Here is a 16,217-nt window from a genome sequence, read left to right as displayed (position 1 = left end):
ATAAGGAACTTTTTGCCTTCTTTGTACTAACCCAGGAGGAGTAAGCAATTAAATCCTGAGGTTACTCATTTCAGCACAGATCCTGCCAGATCTGTTGAAAAACCTATAAAAGGATTTTAAAGTGGAGACTCCTGACTTTCAGGTGCTTGGGTTTGGGCACTAATCAGGCCCCTGTAAGAGTTTCATGAGTTGTTTTCTCAAAATTTATAGCAAGATCACAGAAAATTATTGCTTTCAGCAAAGACACCAAGAAAGGGAGCAAGTCCTGAGCTCTGTAACAGTCCAGTGATAGTTAATCACTATGCCAACAGTCTCCAAGTCTTTTTCCAGTAATTGGACTGGCTGATGTCCTGATTATGATTTCTCATTCCAATATTAAAACTGGAGTGACACATAATTAATCATCTGTCTTCTGTCCCTATTTATCCATTGGGATTTTCCACATCATCTCTAGAAATATGTCTTCTTCCATTGCTATAGTTCTGTGCTTTGATCCTAGTCTGCCTTTTCAGTCCTCTGGTTTTACAGGAAACTGTCCTGTCTGGGACTATAGGATGAATGTAGCCAAATCACCAATATTCTTTTTACATTGCATTCTTTAATAAAAAGAGTAGGTGGGCAGCAAAATCAGTCTTGTCTTGTGAAGTAACTTCTCTGCGTGGCCTGTTCCCCTGTGTCCAATGTAGGTCATCACCCATGTGCAGATGGCATTTCAAATGTCTGTTTTCTCTTTGCTGAACCCTGGTAAATTGATATTGGTTGCTCTTGGGTTTTGCTACCCGTGTCCAATGTGGCACAGCAGCTGCTGCTTGCTCCATATACCAGGAGGCTGGTGTAGGTGGTTGTGCAAGATACGGGAGTGTGGCTTGCAGTTCTGTTGCTAGGAGCCAACAGTATGAAGTTCTTTGAAGTTTTATGGGGGTTTTTAAATCTCTTTTACCATAAGATAATAATTTTGGTAGATAAATTGTCCTTATAAACTACACCCTGCTTATTTTACTTTATTTTTAGGTGAGTTTGCATCTTAATAATCAGCAATTGATGTTTATGCTTCTACAAAGGTGGGATCTCCAGCATCGTGATGGTGAACGCAGGTTTACCTTCCGGGCAGAGGAAGCATGCTCCATAAAACACATTTGCTATTGTTCAGACACCCACAACTCTTCAGGAAGACAGATGCCTTGTTTCAGTTTCAGTCTTTAGTTGAGTCACTCGTGCTTATGTAAGGTTTGAATTTGATTCTCTTTCTTAAGGCTACATTATGGAAATTAAAATCTTAAATAACCCCTTGTCTCTGGGGCTAGCTGCTACTGATACAGAGGAGGAATTCAACTCACTTCTCTTACGTCGTTCTGTTGACAGAAATTATCTTTTGATCCTGTAGTTTTGCTCAAGGGAGATGTCATCTTTTCTCTGTATTCCTTACATAGTTCTTAGGGCTGACTTGGGGAAGGAAGAGTTTCTCTAATCTTAGGTTTGTGTCAAAAAGCCTCTTGCTCCAATGGGATAAGGTGAAGAGTACTAATTTCCATAGAATTACAGGTTTCTTAATCATTGCCACATTCCATTAATAGGAGCGTGGATTTCTGTTTGGTTGGGGTTGTTATTTTTTTGTTTGTTTGTTTCAAAATCCTTTCGACAGAGTGGTTTGGAATAATCTCAGGGTTATACTGTGTTGAAGCTTGGAGCTATTAAAGTGGTTGAAGGATGTGGCTTTCCCCTAGGCAAACACCACACCCCGCTCAGTAGCAGTGCCTGCTGCATGTTGACACTTGCATTCCATGGCCAGGGGTGGGCCCTGTTTGAACAGTGCAGTGCACTGCAGGTGAGGCAGTAACTCCTTATGCTTCCTTAGAGGATAATGGAAGAGGCAGTTCAGAGGAGACAAGGCAGGAGAGGTGGAGTACTGGACTTTGTCTTGTGATAGACGGAAGAGCAGTTGGCAAACTGCTACTAGTATATGTGTGGTCTGTTTTTTACATGATGTATTTTTAGACTCTCATAATCATTTTTCACTTAACACTGAATTACTGCTTATTTGAGTACCTGACTGTCTTGAGTGCCTCTAATTTAGTTTACAAGCACTAATTACTTAAATTATTCAACAGTGTTCTGAGGTAGAGTTGTTATAACCTGCAGTTGTGGGAACTGGAGCAGAGAAAGGGCACATATCTGGACCTAAATTCCATGTTGAAGCAGTGAAATTTGCTGAGATCTTTTGCAAGTGAGTGTCTGACAGTATAGGATGTTAGAAGCTGAATTATCATGGTACGAAAGAAAAGTTAGGCGAAAATGTTTTAACAATCAATATCTATCAGTAACCTCTCTATATGTGTGTAGATACATACATGCAGGAACCTTAATTCTGTCCTTGTGCTTCCTATCCTTTCCTATAGAAAAAATGATTTACAGTACTATAGTCTTCCACTGTTACATTTCTTTCAGGCAGAATCTCAAAGTTGTGTGGGATGCAGTTTCTGGGGCTGTTACATGAGGATGTGCTGAAAACAGGGTCAGCTTTCAACATGTGTCCACTAACCCAAACTGCTGGGGATAGACCAACTAGTAGAAAACAGTTTTGCAATTCCTGTTGGACGGTAGCGGTTTCTGGCAAATCAGAAAGTGTAAGAAAGGATAACTATTAAAATTTTCTTTATTTCTCTTTGTCTGCTCAGACTGGAGATTCCGCTGCGGGCTCCTGAGTCCCTGGGATGTTGAAGTGGGGGTGCCCAGCCCTGAGCTGCTGGGCAGGCAGGATAGAGCTGTGTCTCCAGGTAACAGACTGCACCACCATTGCAAATGAGACACAGCACATGCTCAGCTTCCTTCCCAAGCTCACTCAGGGGAGATTAGTTTATTGAAGTTGTTTCCTGGCTTCTTGCCAGAACACAGTCTCCCTTGATGTTACACAGAAACCACACCTGATTTAAACTGATTGGCACTTGTAGTACATTTGGATTTGAGGTCATGCACAGTTCACAAATTACAAGTTTGCGCCTTAACAAGTTGTGATTACGTTTCAGGATAAACCTATTTATTGGTCTGTGCACAGAGAAATGCGGATCTGTTTGGATTTTAAGTATTACCAAATATTCATCCTGTTTGGAAGTGATAATTCTGTGTCCTACCTGATAGGATGCTGGGCTTATTTTATCGTGTAAAGAGTGTTGTCTTTCTAGATGTCCCCTTCTCATGACTGGAGAAGTCAGTCAGTGACCCATGAGATGTGAAAGGCAGAGAACTGTCAATTTGCTAGACTGTTTCTGAATATTTAAACTGCAGTTGTTTTGGAGGTTAAGAACGATTTCTTTCCTTCTGCCACACCATCTGCTAAAGTGATGTTTGATTTACCACATATCTGTTCTGGGTGATGGACAGCCTGAATAAATCTTGAATGTTTGGGCTCTGAGTCAACTTTCCTATAGTGAGGAACTTTCCATTTACTTCTTGGATAGTAACATTTCAGTTTCCAGCAAGACTGATGTTTTGGCAGAAACCTGGTAGGAGCAGAATGTCGTGGATTCAGCTTTCCTGTGCTTGGTAGGGACAGATGGCAGAGCTCCATCCTGTCAGAGACCCAGTGTCTTTCAGAGCAGACCACAAGATGTGAAAGTAGGGGTAATGGCCATATTTAATACCTGCTATGGAAGACAGTTTAATATCCCTTAGAACAGAAAACATTTATTCTTGTTGAATTAAAATCTTTCAGTCAACAGTATCAGTGTTTACAACATATCTGTGAGATAAATGAAGGAAACCCTTGTGACAATGCACCTTTGAAGCCATATAACTTTATTATTTTGTCTTTTGGCCCGGGAATAATGTAGAGGTTGCAGAAATTTCAACTGGTAATAACCAGAAACAGAATGCCAACATAGATCCCTGCAGAATAGTCAGCAGATTGTGGCTCTTGGTGCTCTTTGCAGGAGGACAAACAAGGCTTTTGCTTCTTTGTAGTCAATTTTCCTCTGATTTAGAGGGGAACTGCTCCTGGACTGTACAAGTAGAATCCAGCTATGGAGTGGGACATGGGATTCTCTGCTCCTAGTAATTGAGTCTGATACTGACCTTGCATTTCTCTTACCTTCACTTCTTTAGTCCAGACATAATAAACACCCAGCAGGCTTACCATGTATCCTAAAGAGTAGCAAAACCAAATTATGTGTGCATCTCACTGCATGGTGGAGCACCACAGGGGAGAAAACACAGGAACCTGAGGCTTCTGACTTGCAGTGTTGTTTCTGCTTATTGCATTAAGTGTTTCTCATGACTCCGAAGATTTAGCCCAGCCCATCCTGAGTGCAGCACAAACAGGAAATGGAAACCCTGCAGTCAGAGGATCCACCTGCCAAGTGCTGGTTGAGCAGCTGTGGCCCTCACCCATGGCTGAGTGCGGAGCCAGAGGCATCAAGGGCTAAGAACAGTCTAAGCACTGTTTCTTCTCTAAGGTTGGAGGCTGGAGGGTGAAAGAGAGGGAGGGAGAGTTGAAGGTGTGTTCACAGTTTGCCTGGCAGTCTGATGAGAGGTGCTGATCAGAGGCTGCTTGTGTGGCATGCAAACTGCTGCTCTTTAGGAGTGCATGTTCTCCCTTGCTGTTGATTATCAGTCTTACAGCTCCAGCTGGCACTCCTACATCACGGGAAGATCAACTGTGTGACAAAGCAGGGAGTGTTAAGTTCCCTTGGGAACTTAGATGCAGGAGTGGTCATGGCTGCCAAGGCATCCCTTAGGTGGAGAGGGCTCAGGGATATCCTTGACCAGGGATGTGGTTGCACTGTTTTCCTTGAGCAACAGCTGACAGCGTTTGAAGTGACAGGGTTCCCTGGCAGGAGGCCATTTGCTGCGATTTGGCCAGATGATCAGTTGGCATTGATTGGCATGGATCTCAGTGTGAAGAATGATGCTGTTGCCTGTCAGGGCACAGACTGTCCAAAGCCCGTGCTTGCAGCTCCAGACTCTGGACCAGGATCATAATGCAGTTATCACAATGCGGCATTCTGGCCCCAAATAGTTTTTTGTCTAGTCAGAAACACTGACTGCTCTGTGGATCAGTGTTTGCTGCTTCAGGAACCTGTTTCCTGCCCAGGACCAAGAGAAGGTGAAATGTGGTAATAATGGGGCTGGGTTGCTGTAGGAGCCTTGCCCTACCTTGGCAGCTGAATTAAGTGTTGCACTCAGGAGCTCTGTGATAAAGGTTTGTGTGAGGGTTCACTCACATACGTTTGGGGAGCATTCTCCTACTTAACTTGCTCTTTCACCTCCCACCCATTGAGATCTTTGTGATTCATGTCTGATTCAGCCAAGTGGGTAGTAGACTTGGCAGCAAGAATCTCCTGAGCTTGAGGATTCCAGGAACCTTTAATAGGGGGCAAGAGCAAAGAAACTGGCTGCTGAAAGTATAAAGTGCCTTCTATTATAAATTCAGGGATTTGCTGTCATTGTTTGGGGCATTTTTGTTTTAGCTATGGGAAAATCTTGCGCCTTGCTTCCCTACAGAGAGCCTTTGTGGATATTTCAGTTATATTTTTCCCAACAAATATGGTAAAAATGTCATGTGTGCCTCACTTGCTCTGTGTCTTGTAAGGTGTTCTAAGTTTCTTCAAATACCAGATGATCTCAAGCCTAGGACTTGTTATAGTCTGGATAATTATAAAAAAAGTAATGGAATTTTCATCATCTGCAATCAAAGGCTTTTACAATCTGCTTTAGGTGTTTTAAAAGCATGCATGAATGTGTATGCATATATTACTAGAAGAAACACTGAGGGTAATTATGTTTTGCTTACATTTGGCATAAAAATGTCAGCTGGTTCAGGATCTGGATCTGACCAAGATGACTGCCTGCCTGTTTCATATCTGCAAAGACGACTACACTAAGACTCAAACTGAAAGAACTCAAAACCAGAATGCCTTGATAGGCAAATTTTGTGACTGTAACCGGAAAGATACTGTGTTGCTCAGCAACTCTCACTATCTTTTAATTTTTTTTTTCTTATATAACATCACTCAGATCCTCAGTTCTCTCCATGAAGTGAAACCATATGGTGAACTGTCCCAGAGCTATACTCCTTGAGAGAATGAAATCCCTAATAACCATTGAAGCTGGCTGCTGGGAAGCTTCACCTGTGGAGCAGTCTTTGGTTTGGGCAAACTGTGCTGATAACAACTTGTCTTGGTAGAGTATTGTGATTTTGACAAAGCAGTAGATACTTTGCTGAAGTGTTATGTGTTTTTTTTTTTAGTAGATTGTAATTATAGTACTGTTGTTATTGACTACATTCAAACAGAGAAAGAAGCAGATCTAATTACTCAGTAATTAAATTAGGCCACTAATTTTCTTGGTTGTGATTTGCTCAAAATTATTTCTCATGAAAGCTTTTTATAGTAGTGGCAGGTATTGACTGTGTTGAAACAGATGAAAAGAAAGTTTTGTTTCAGCTAGGTTTAGTCCATTAAAATAATATGATTAATAGCTTTAGACCTACATTTAAATTCTTTACCTGTGTAGGTCCAATATGTCAGGTGAAACCAATTCAAATAAAGTGGCAAACAGTAGTAGTGAAAGCAGAGAACAAATATATTTTAATTTTCTGAATTATTTAAGTAATTTAATAAAATGGCATAAATAATTAGGAAAACAAATTAGCCTTCAAACTGATTTCAGTTTTAATAAACTATGGGAAATAAAGCAGTCAAGGGTTTTGTAAATAAAATTAACTCAGAGGTTTTATAAAACATTTTAAGTAAATGTATATAAAAGTAAAAAAAGTGTACATAAAAAGTAAAACTGGAGGCCAAGAAGGCCAATGGTATCCTGGAATGCATTAGGAAGAGCGTTGCCAGCAGGTCTAGGGAAGTGATTTGACCCTTCTACTTAGCCCTAGCATCTGGGCTCCTCAGTACAAGGGAGACATGGAGCTCCTGGAGCAGGTCCAGAGAAGGGCTTTGAAGAGGATTAGGAGACTGAAGCAACTCTTCTGAGGAAAGGCTGAGGAAGCTGGGCCTGCTCAGCCTCAAAAAGAGAAAAATGAGAGGAGACCTCGTCAGTGTCTATCAGTGTCTGAAGGGAGGGTGTCAGAGAATGGAGCCAGACTCTGCTTGGTGGTGCCCAGCAACAGCACAAGAGACAGTGAGCAGAACCTGAAGCACAGGAAGTTCCACCTGAATAGGAGGCAGAACTTCTGCAGGTGGCCAAGCACTGGAACAGGTTGCCCAGCAAGGTTGTGAAGTCTCCTTCACTGGAGATAGTCCAGAACCATCTGGATGCAGTCCTGTGCCATGTACTCTAGAATGGCCCTGCTTGGGCAGAGAGGTTGGCCAGATGACCCACTGTGCTCCCTTCCAACCCGACCCATTCTGTGAAGCAACAATAAAACTGTAGAAGATACAGAGTTTAAAAGAAACAGTTATGAACAGAAAGTGACCAGCTGCTCACCCTGATACTTAAGCCACCTGTGTGAGTAATATTGTGTGTAATATTGTGGACCTCCTGAGGATTTGTTGTGTCACTCAGAGTAGTAAGGATGCTAATGTGTGATCAGGAAGGAAGAGAAGAGGGGCAAAAAAGCCAACCCAGCAGAAAGGTGAGCCGCTGGAGAGTGACTAATTCTGTGCCTGGATAAGTCATAGCTGATACCCAGTTTAGTAATTCTTGGTATTGTTTTTGGGCCTCATAGAAGGCAGTTCCAGCCATTGACTGGTCTGACGAGTTCCCAGACACTTTTTACATTTCCAGACACTGTTGCTGTGGTTACTGTGCCCCAAAGGAGGCCAGCACTCATCCCCTTCTCATGTGCCCGCTGCTCACTGTGCTGGCCAAGATCCCTGGGCAAGGGGTTGCTCCTGCATTTTGGGCACATGGCTCTTACAGGATTGTTCTGAAATGCACATAGTAACTTCTTGATAATTATAGTTTTCTGTACTCCTTACAAGTCCCTGTGGAGGACCTTTGTTCCTTCTAGGAGTTGATGAGACACTGAGTAGGCAGTGGCAACCAGCATTACAGATTAGATTTCAGCCCCCATGTCCCAGAGTGGCAGAATTTAGCCTAAATGATGTAAAGACTTTAAGAGAACAGTAGGTAATGATGACTGACAATTAAGTACTCTTTCTTAAAGCCTTCTTGGAAAAAAAAAAGGATTACTAAAAAAATTTCTCATTATCCTTTTGTTTCTTGCTGTCATAATAGCTTTCTTATGTAGGCTTTGTATTATGCACAAAAACAAAGACAAAAAAAAGACAACAGGATCTTGGGTAAAGAAATGGCTGAAATTTACCCAGTGAAATGATTCAGTGGTCATTGTTTACACTTGCCTAACAGAATTTCCATGATGATTTACCAGCTCAGGCAAGAAACTACACCTCCACTCTGCTGCTGATGGAATCATGGATATTTTTAAAGACCCTGTTGATTTATATTGAATTTTAGTGTTCTTTTGTTCTTCAACTCATTATAGTTTCAAGTAATATGCCAGAATTATGAAAGCTAAATTACTTCATTTTTCTGAAGAAAAGGTTTTTCTTATTCCCCCAATGCTTCCTAATTTAGATGTGACTGATTTTTTAAATTATTATAATTGCTGAAATTCCTAAGTGAAACAAATTCTTATGTATGTTACCTGTTTGTTATTTCTTGCTTGAGGGTAGTTACATGTGTTTCAGACATTCACAGAACTGAGATATTATTGTTTTATTTTTACCCTTAAATAAGTGAGGGATTTTATTTATTTTTCCATAGAACAGCAGAGGAGTGTTCAGGTCCCTATGCACTGTTGTCTTTAGGAATTAGAGTGGTTCTCCTGTTCCTGAGGAATTCAGCATGTGCTCAGAGACGTGCTAGTTGCTCTGTGCTGCCTGTAAAACAACAGTAGCAACTAAAAAAGCCCTATCCAATTCAGGGAGTTTGCACTAATCTCTTCAGTGAGCTTGCTTGTTAGGGTGTTACAGCTCTTGTCCTGCAGTAATGGGAGGGCTTCAGGAAAGCCTGGCAGTGCCTGGAGATTTATTCTTGGGGACAGTGGGGTCTGAGGCCAAACTCCTTCAAATGGGTGAAATACCTCCCAGAGTTCAGTGGATTTTCTTCAGGCAAGGCATACATCCTCTGGTGTGTTTGTGCAGGCTCATCATGGCTGGGCCTCTGCACGCTGGTTGTGTGTGGAGTTGCATGCTTATCCTGTGAAAAGGCCTGGAGAAATGTGGGCTCACACAAACCAGTGGTGCTCGGTTACTGCTGCCCTTTGCTCTCCCTTAAAGGGTAGACAGGATGGCAGCAGCTGCCTTTGTCCAGGGTAGGACAGGTGGGGAACACCTCACCCAGGCAGCATCTTGTCTGTGTATGCACTGAGCAGGCCTCCACATCTGCTGCATGGATCTGTGCTTCTCTTCAGAGCTGTGCTTCCAATTCAGGAAAGTGAGTCAAGAGAGTAATCCAGGTAGCAGATCAGATACCAAACCACAGTTCCTTTGCATGCACTGTGGCTGCATTGCATTAATTGCTTCTCCCCTTCTCTTCCCTGAAATTTTGTCCATTTGCTGCCAGGGGCACACGTGCCATGGCACAGACTGTCACTTTGTCTGCCCCACTGGCAGAAAACTTGCTTTTCCCTCCTTAGTGCCCCACACCTTTTGTGTGTTGCTCGGGGGTGTTTATATCATGTGTCAGTTAAAGTTTACATCGAGTAACTTACGTGCTGAGTCTAAGAGTGTTAATATTTTTCAGGTTTGTTTCTTGACTCTTTTGGAATGCCTTTTTTGTTACTGTTGGAAAACTCTTGAGCATGTTGAGACATATAAAACAGCATCAGTGATGTCAATTCAGACAATCCTGAATGCAGAGTTTCTCCTGGGAATCTAGAAGAAGTGAGGTCTTGGAGAAACCCAGACAGAGAAAAAAATCAAGGAAGACTAGCAAAAGAAACAGGAGCAGAGGGAGATAAGGCTGCAAATACAGATGGGCAGTGGTAGAAGCCCTCTTTGCCATTGCAGCATAAAGCAGTGATTTGAAAAGCACATAATGCCATTGCTAACAAAGAAGAAGAGATCTTACTTTAGAAATAGAAGTGAGAATGATTCCTCCTACAGCAAGCATACAAAGTTTTCATCTTCCCACTCACACCACTGCTCTACCAGCATGCAGCCCTGCTTGCATCCTGGCAATTTGCACCCTGGGTTGAGTGAGCTGGGAGACTAGAAATTGAGGTAGAGGAAAGTGAAACTGCTGAACCCCTGCTGATGGCAACACTCCCCACAGGACAAGTCTGAAGGCAATCCTTTCCCTCCTAGCTTGAGCCTTCTGCTTTCCTTATCTTGAGGGCGAGGAGAGGTTTGTGAAGAGATTATTTAAAATTAAGAAAGGTAAATAAAAATCGTCAGTGTCTGTTTACTGGATGAGTAGCTTAAACATCCTTATCCAAGGCAGCCGTAACCTAAAGCAGCCAAAGTCCCCTGGAGCTGGGGCTGAGTTTGGCCCATTGTCTCTCCTTCACGCCCACAGTACAAATAAAAGCTTCATCTTCTTAGCATTTGGTGGGAGGGAGGAGGCAGGAGAGCCACTGGAGTGTGATGTTGCATTGACAGTTGATGTAATTTCGTTGAGGATCTGTGCCTCTCGTTAGCGGTGCGTGCAGCAGCATGACGAGTCACTGGGAGGCAGGATGCAGTTTGTTAGGAGTGGAACTTTATGGTGTGTGGGGGGGTCTTTATGGCAGAGTTAGGGAGCAATGTTGACTTCTGATTAAGGGATGGGGGAAAAAACAGTGTTGCCCTGAAAACTGGTCTGGAATCTTAAAAAACTAAATCTCTGGCAGGGGCTACATTCAAAAAGGTCATTTTAATTCATAATAATGGGGTTTTGTCAACTGTTGTTTAAATAACTTGGGATTCTGCCCTTCTGAAGTAGAAACAGCACAACAGCCTGAAGAGCTTCTGCTATCAGTGAAATCTCACAAATAAACTAGACAAAAATAATTTCTTTGCTACTTGAAAAACAGTATTTACATTGCACTTTTCTCCAGAAGGAGGCTATGGACATATTTAAGTGGTGTTGAAGAGTCTTGCTCATCCTCACAGAACAGCAGCTGGGTCTGCAATAGACACAAGTCACTGTTCAACACTGCAAGGCTGCAGTTTGGAGCAGCTTAAGGCATATTTTAAAAAATATTAAATCCAAATAATATAGCATATGAACCTGCAGAAGTTATTTATGCAATTGGAGTTTAGCTAGAGCTAGTAACTTCTGTGGAGTTTTAATAAGTGCAACTGAGTCTTCATAATTCTCAAACATCCAGGATTTTTTCTGGATGCTTCCTCTCACTGGTACAGTATGTTTTCAAAAGTATGGGGAACATATCTGACTAAGAGTGAATTAATTTCAGCTCAAACTCCATTAAAACCCAAAGTTTAATAGACAGAAGCAATCTCATTTCAGAGTAAGTATGCTCATATGGCAATTATGTTGTTATGTCAGTTTAATTTGAAGCATTACTTAAAACTTTCTTATGAGGGCAAATCCTTAAAAAAAATCACTTGTGTCTATGGTTCATATATGTTCTTGATACATTCTAAGATAACTGCAGGTTTTTGCCCTCACACAGTGACCAGTGTTGCTGGGGGGTACCTTATAAGAAATGTTGTGTAAGTTAATAAGTTTGGGGAAGCGTGGCCAGGTCAGAGAGTGATCTGGAGACCAATATTTTGCTGGTGTATAATTTCCTGCAATTTCACATTTTCTGTTTTACACTTAGAGTGTAGAAGACAATAAAAATTACTTATCCTAAGCATCTAAATCTCCAGATCAGTATCCATGCTAGAGAAGACAGTTGTTTTGAATGTGTATTTTCCAGTCGATGAGCAAGCACCTAAACTTGTTTTCAGCATCATTAATACCTCCCATTGATTTTGGTGATTTCCAATTGAGCCATTGATAAACTCTTCTGTAAGTGCTGCCTCATCCCCAGCTACACCTGATCCCAACAAAACCTCCTCGGCACTGAACTGTCATGCCATAAATACAATGCAGCTCCATTTTTCTTCTCCAGCAGGGTGTTCTGTTCTAGTGATAGAAGAACTGAGCCTGCTCTCCTTGTTTGTAAAGCACTTTGGGATCCTTCCAACTGTAACATGAACGCTGGTGGGCTGTAGTTCTCTCCCATCTGGGTTTCAGTTCCAGAGCATGAGACTTTTTCACTTTCTGCTTTTTTTTTTTTCCCTGCCTTTGTGACAGAGCACTCAGCTGCTCTTGGTGAGCAGCTGTTCTGTTTCCCTGTCTGCCTGCAGCGGTACCCAGACAGCTGCAGCCAAAGGTTGCCAGAGCAATGCCCAGCTTTGTTAAAAAGTAACAGGATTGGGAAAGAGGGGAGGGAGCAGGAAAATTCATGACCTGGAGTAGATTCTACAGCACGCTGTCAGTGGGTGCCGAGGGAGCTGGGGGAGCTCCGTGTCCAGCTGGAGATGCACTTTCTGTGCAGGTGTCCCAGTAGGATTTACCTGCTGACTTGGGGAAAGCTGCTAACCGTGAGGTGAGGCTGAAGTTCCCTGGGAAAGGAAGTGTTGCTGACAGTGACAAGCAGCTTATGTGCGTGTCTCATGGAAACTGAAACGTGCGTATGTATGCATGTGTGTGTTCATTCAGCATCTGCTGTCCGCATACTCTGTGACTCACACACGGAGGGCGAGGTGTGGCTAAGAACAGGCCTGTGACGTGCACTATGACTTTTTTCCCCCCTCCTTATAGGCAGCTTTCTTGTGCATGGCAGGACGTTATCTTTATTTGTCCATTCTTGGCTTTGTGTGCATAATTTTCCAACAATGATGACAGTGTTTGTTTTGTGGTTCCACCTTGGAGCACTTACACATTAGTGAGGAACAATTCAATGTGGCGTGTCAGGATTTCAGCTTTTGCCCAACTTAAGATTTCTTTTCTTTTCCAGAAAAAAGCATGGCATACAATTAAAACCATGGTTAACTTGCCAGTCATCAGCCCCTTCAAGAAACGCTACTCATGGGTGCAGCTGGCTGGGCATACAGGTGAGAGGGGTATCTTCAGTGTGTTTGTCTCTGGAGTGAGGATGACTGCAGCATGGAGAACAGTCTTTCTCTGTTAACTTCCTTCCTTCAGGTGAAAAGGAAGCAGGCAATATCACACAAATCTATGACCTAAAACATATTTCAGTTGTGGTGTGGATAGGGAAATGGGAGTGATATACCTGAATAAGGAGATCAGCAGGGAAGCAATGATCAGACTCTGGAGAAGGGCCAGGCTTGTAAGGTGATGTGTGTAAAATACTTGTTAGAGGGAAACAAGAGGTTGGGGAGTTAAAGCCCTAATCTATCTGGTGCTGTTGGTTGCAGTATGGGATCATTTTTCCTGACTGAGTAGCCAGTAGTTAGTTCTCTAGGGGGAAGGATTACTGTCCATGCCTGTATGTGCTTCAGCCCTGGAAAGGACAGTGTTTCTAACACCACTCCAAACCCCTCATCTGAATGTAGGTCCTTGGGTGGAAAACAAATGGGAAAATTCCCTTGTTGACCATGTTTTTGCATTGCGAGTCTGTCATTGTTCACTGTACGAGTGCAAGGAGCAGCTCAGTTGGTTGGTTCTAGTTTTGTGTCTGTAAAAATTGGTAGGTGTCCTCCTCATGGAGGCTTAGTTTCATTTGTAAGGCAAAAAAAAACAACAAAGAGAAGTCAATGGGTTTTTGTCTCTCGTGCTTTGTATAATTCCTGTGCAGTGCTGGTGGGGGTTTATTAGTACACATGTGGGCAGGCACCCACACTGCATCGTGCTGTAATGCAGTACGTGAACCACCTCTGTGTATGCTGATGCCCTAATATGGTGCACTTCAAAGCTGTGCTGAGAAATCTACTGAGCCCTAGAAATTGAGTAACTGTATTTTGCACAGTGTTGTTCTTGTGTCTGATTTGTATCACACAAAGTGCCAAGATGACCCAGTCTTAATGCAGTTTTTGTCATGGAAGTGTGGAGTTTGCTTCATCTGTGTGGAGTGAGGCACTGGTCATGTAATCATCACCCTTCTGGAGACTCACATAGTGGGGTGGAAGAGGAGAGTTAAGAGTTTATTAGAAGCTGATTAGGAGAGATACTGTTCCAGTTTCCTTTTAGCAGTGTTCTGTGGTTGGGTTTGCTCCATCCTTTCTGCAGCTGTTCTTCTCTGATACGACAGTTTTTTTCTGAACTAAAAACCTGAGCTGTTACCAGCCTTGCCCTTTTGCCAAGGCAGTGCCTGTTCTGGGATTTGTCAGAGAAGAACCAGTTTGCAATGGCTGAAGGATCCCGCTGTGATAAAGGTTGAGTGTTATCCCCAGGGTTAGTGAGGCTCCTACTTTGGTGCCCACTTTATTTTGTCTCTGAAAGGTGCCTCTGAATGAAACGTGTCCTTAGACACTGTTGGCAGGTTGCAAGGATAGGAGAGCATTTGGCAACTCGACAGGTGGAGGCTGATTACTGCTAATTGTGGCCTCTGCAGATGTCATTTGTCCTGGTTAGCATTCAGACACAGGGCTGTACAAAGCACTTCGCCCTCCAGGCTGTACCTGCAGGGCATTAGCAGATAAGCAGGTTTCCAGAGGAGAGGCAATACCTGCAGGCAGGCGCAGGCGCAGTCACAGTGTGTGTGTGTGTGGGGAAAGGGCAGTGCCTGGCTTCTGCCTGGGTCTGGCTCTTTAAGCATCACTGATTGATGCGCTGCCTCTGTCTGGACACGCTCAGCAGGTGTGTGTACCCTGTGTGAGGATTAAGGACAAAGCCAGTGCTGGCAGTGTTATGCAGCTTTAAAATAGCCTGTCAGAGGATTAATGATGAATTCTGGCTCGTGGCTTCTTCCTGTGCATTTTAGCAAGTATAGTACTGTTTAATAACCTAGCAAAGATTTTTCATAGGAAAAAATCCAAACAGCCCAAAGGCCTGAAGGAACTGCACTCCTTAAAGCCATAAATTCTGACATGGGAATGTATCCAAATGGACTTTCACTGCTAACAATTGTTCGTCCTGTGTGTTTTATTTTCTGTGGAAAGCATCTTATCTCTTTTCTTCAGGGGAAATCTTTAACTGCTGCTATGAGACTGAGATAGATGAAACTGGAATGGTGGGGGAAGGGGCTTTTCTTTTTTGCTTGTCAATCTTGTCAGCAAGTGTCTGATTTTCTTTTTTAGGGAATTTCAAGGCAGCTGATAGTGGGAAGATTCTGAAACGCTTCTCAGAGAATGAAAAGGAGTGTTTTGAGCGATTGATGAAGGATCCACTACGCTCCTGCGTCCCTTGCTTCCATGGCGTGGTGGAGAGAGATGGCGAGAGCTACATCCAGCTGGATGACTTGCTCACTGATTTTGAAGGGCCAAGTGTGATGGACTGCAAAATGGGGATCAGGTGGGGTGAATGAAAAAGAATGTACTTTCTCTGCTTTGAAGGAAGGGGGAGATGTGGTCATGCTCACAGTCACCTTGGACAACCTGAGGACAGTATGTCCCATTATTGCCAGTTTGTACATGGATTCTGGAAACTAGTTGATCTATATTCTCAAAAACTATCCACATCAAGGAATGTTCAGGGGGGATTTAAGAGAAAGTTTTTCTGAAATGGCCTGATAATACATGGGAAAAAATGACATGACTTATTCACTGCCAGTTCATTGAATCTTTGTGTCTGCAGCGATTCAGAAAGCCTCACAAAGTAAAATTTCCATCTCCCAATGCAAATGATGGAATACCAGTGTGAAAGCCCATTTCCAATGCTTGAATGAGTCTTTGCTGGTATTGATCTTTTCTTTAAAGAGTTGACCATTTGCTCAGGACTGACTGTGTTTTTCCATACTCTGACACCTTGAGGTGTTGCTATCTCTTTGTTCTCCAGGTTCTCACTTTCTTTTCCATTCATTGTCTGTGATTAAAATGAATGCATCAAAAATACTATCTGAGTATTTTTATGTAACTACTATATAACAAAGAGATAGAGATTTGTTGAGATCCTGGAGTAAGGTAACAGTACAGAGAAATATGAGCTGTCATAGCAATCTGTCAGCTGGGGTGTCAGCTCAGATGCTCAAGAGTTATTGTCATAAATTAGTTAGTCTACTTACAGGAGTGCAGATATGCCTTTTCAAATAAATGCAAAAATTTAAATTACTTAGATGTAGCAGTTCTTCTGAACTGGTACGTTCAGAAGAAATAGGAAAAGGATTTGCAACAATACATACATATTTTGTT

At 42.6% G+C, this 16,217-nt stretch overlaps 1 protein-coding gene across 1 annotated transcript in view; it reads left to right on the top strand.

Moving 5' to 3' along the window:
• ITPKA (inositol-trisphosphate 3-kinase A) overlaps positions 1–16,217 on the top strand; it is a 39,441-nt gene that overhangs the window by 10,985 nt on the left and 12,239 nt on the right. The window contains exons 3-4 of the mRNA XM_058026841.1: positions 12,926–13,022; positions 15,168–15,381. Coding sequence (XP_057882824.1) covers positions 12,926–13,022; positions 15,168–15,381 — 311 coding nt within the window. The remainder of the gene's footprint in view (positions 1–12,925; positions 13,023–15,167; positions 15,382–16,217) is intronic.

The sequence above is a fragment of the Melospiza georgiana genome, chromosome 6 (assembly GCF_028018845.1).
Source record: "Melospiza georgiana isolate bMelGeo1 chromosome 6, bMelGeo1.pri, whole genome shotgun sequence".
Lineage (NCBI taxonomy): Eukaryota > Metazoa > Chordata > Aves > Passeriformes > Passerellidae > Melospiza > Melospiza georgiana.
Note: the sequence above shows the minus strand (reverse complement) of the source record. Positions and strands in the feature narration are given on the sequence as shown.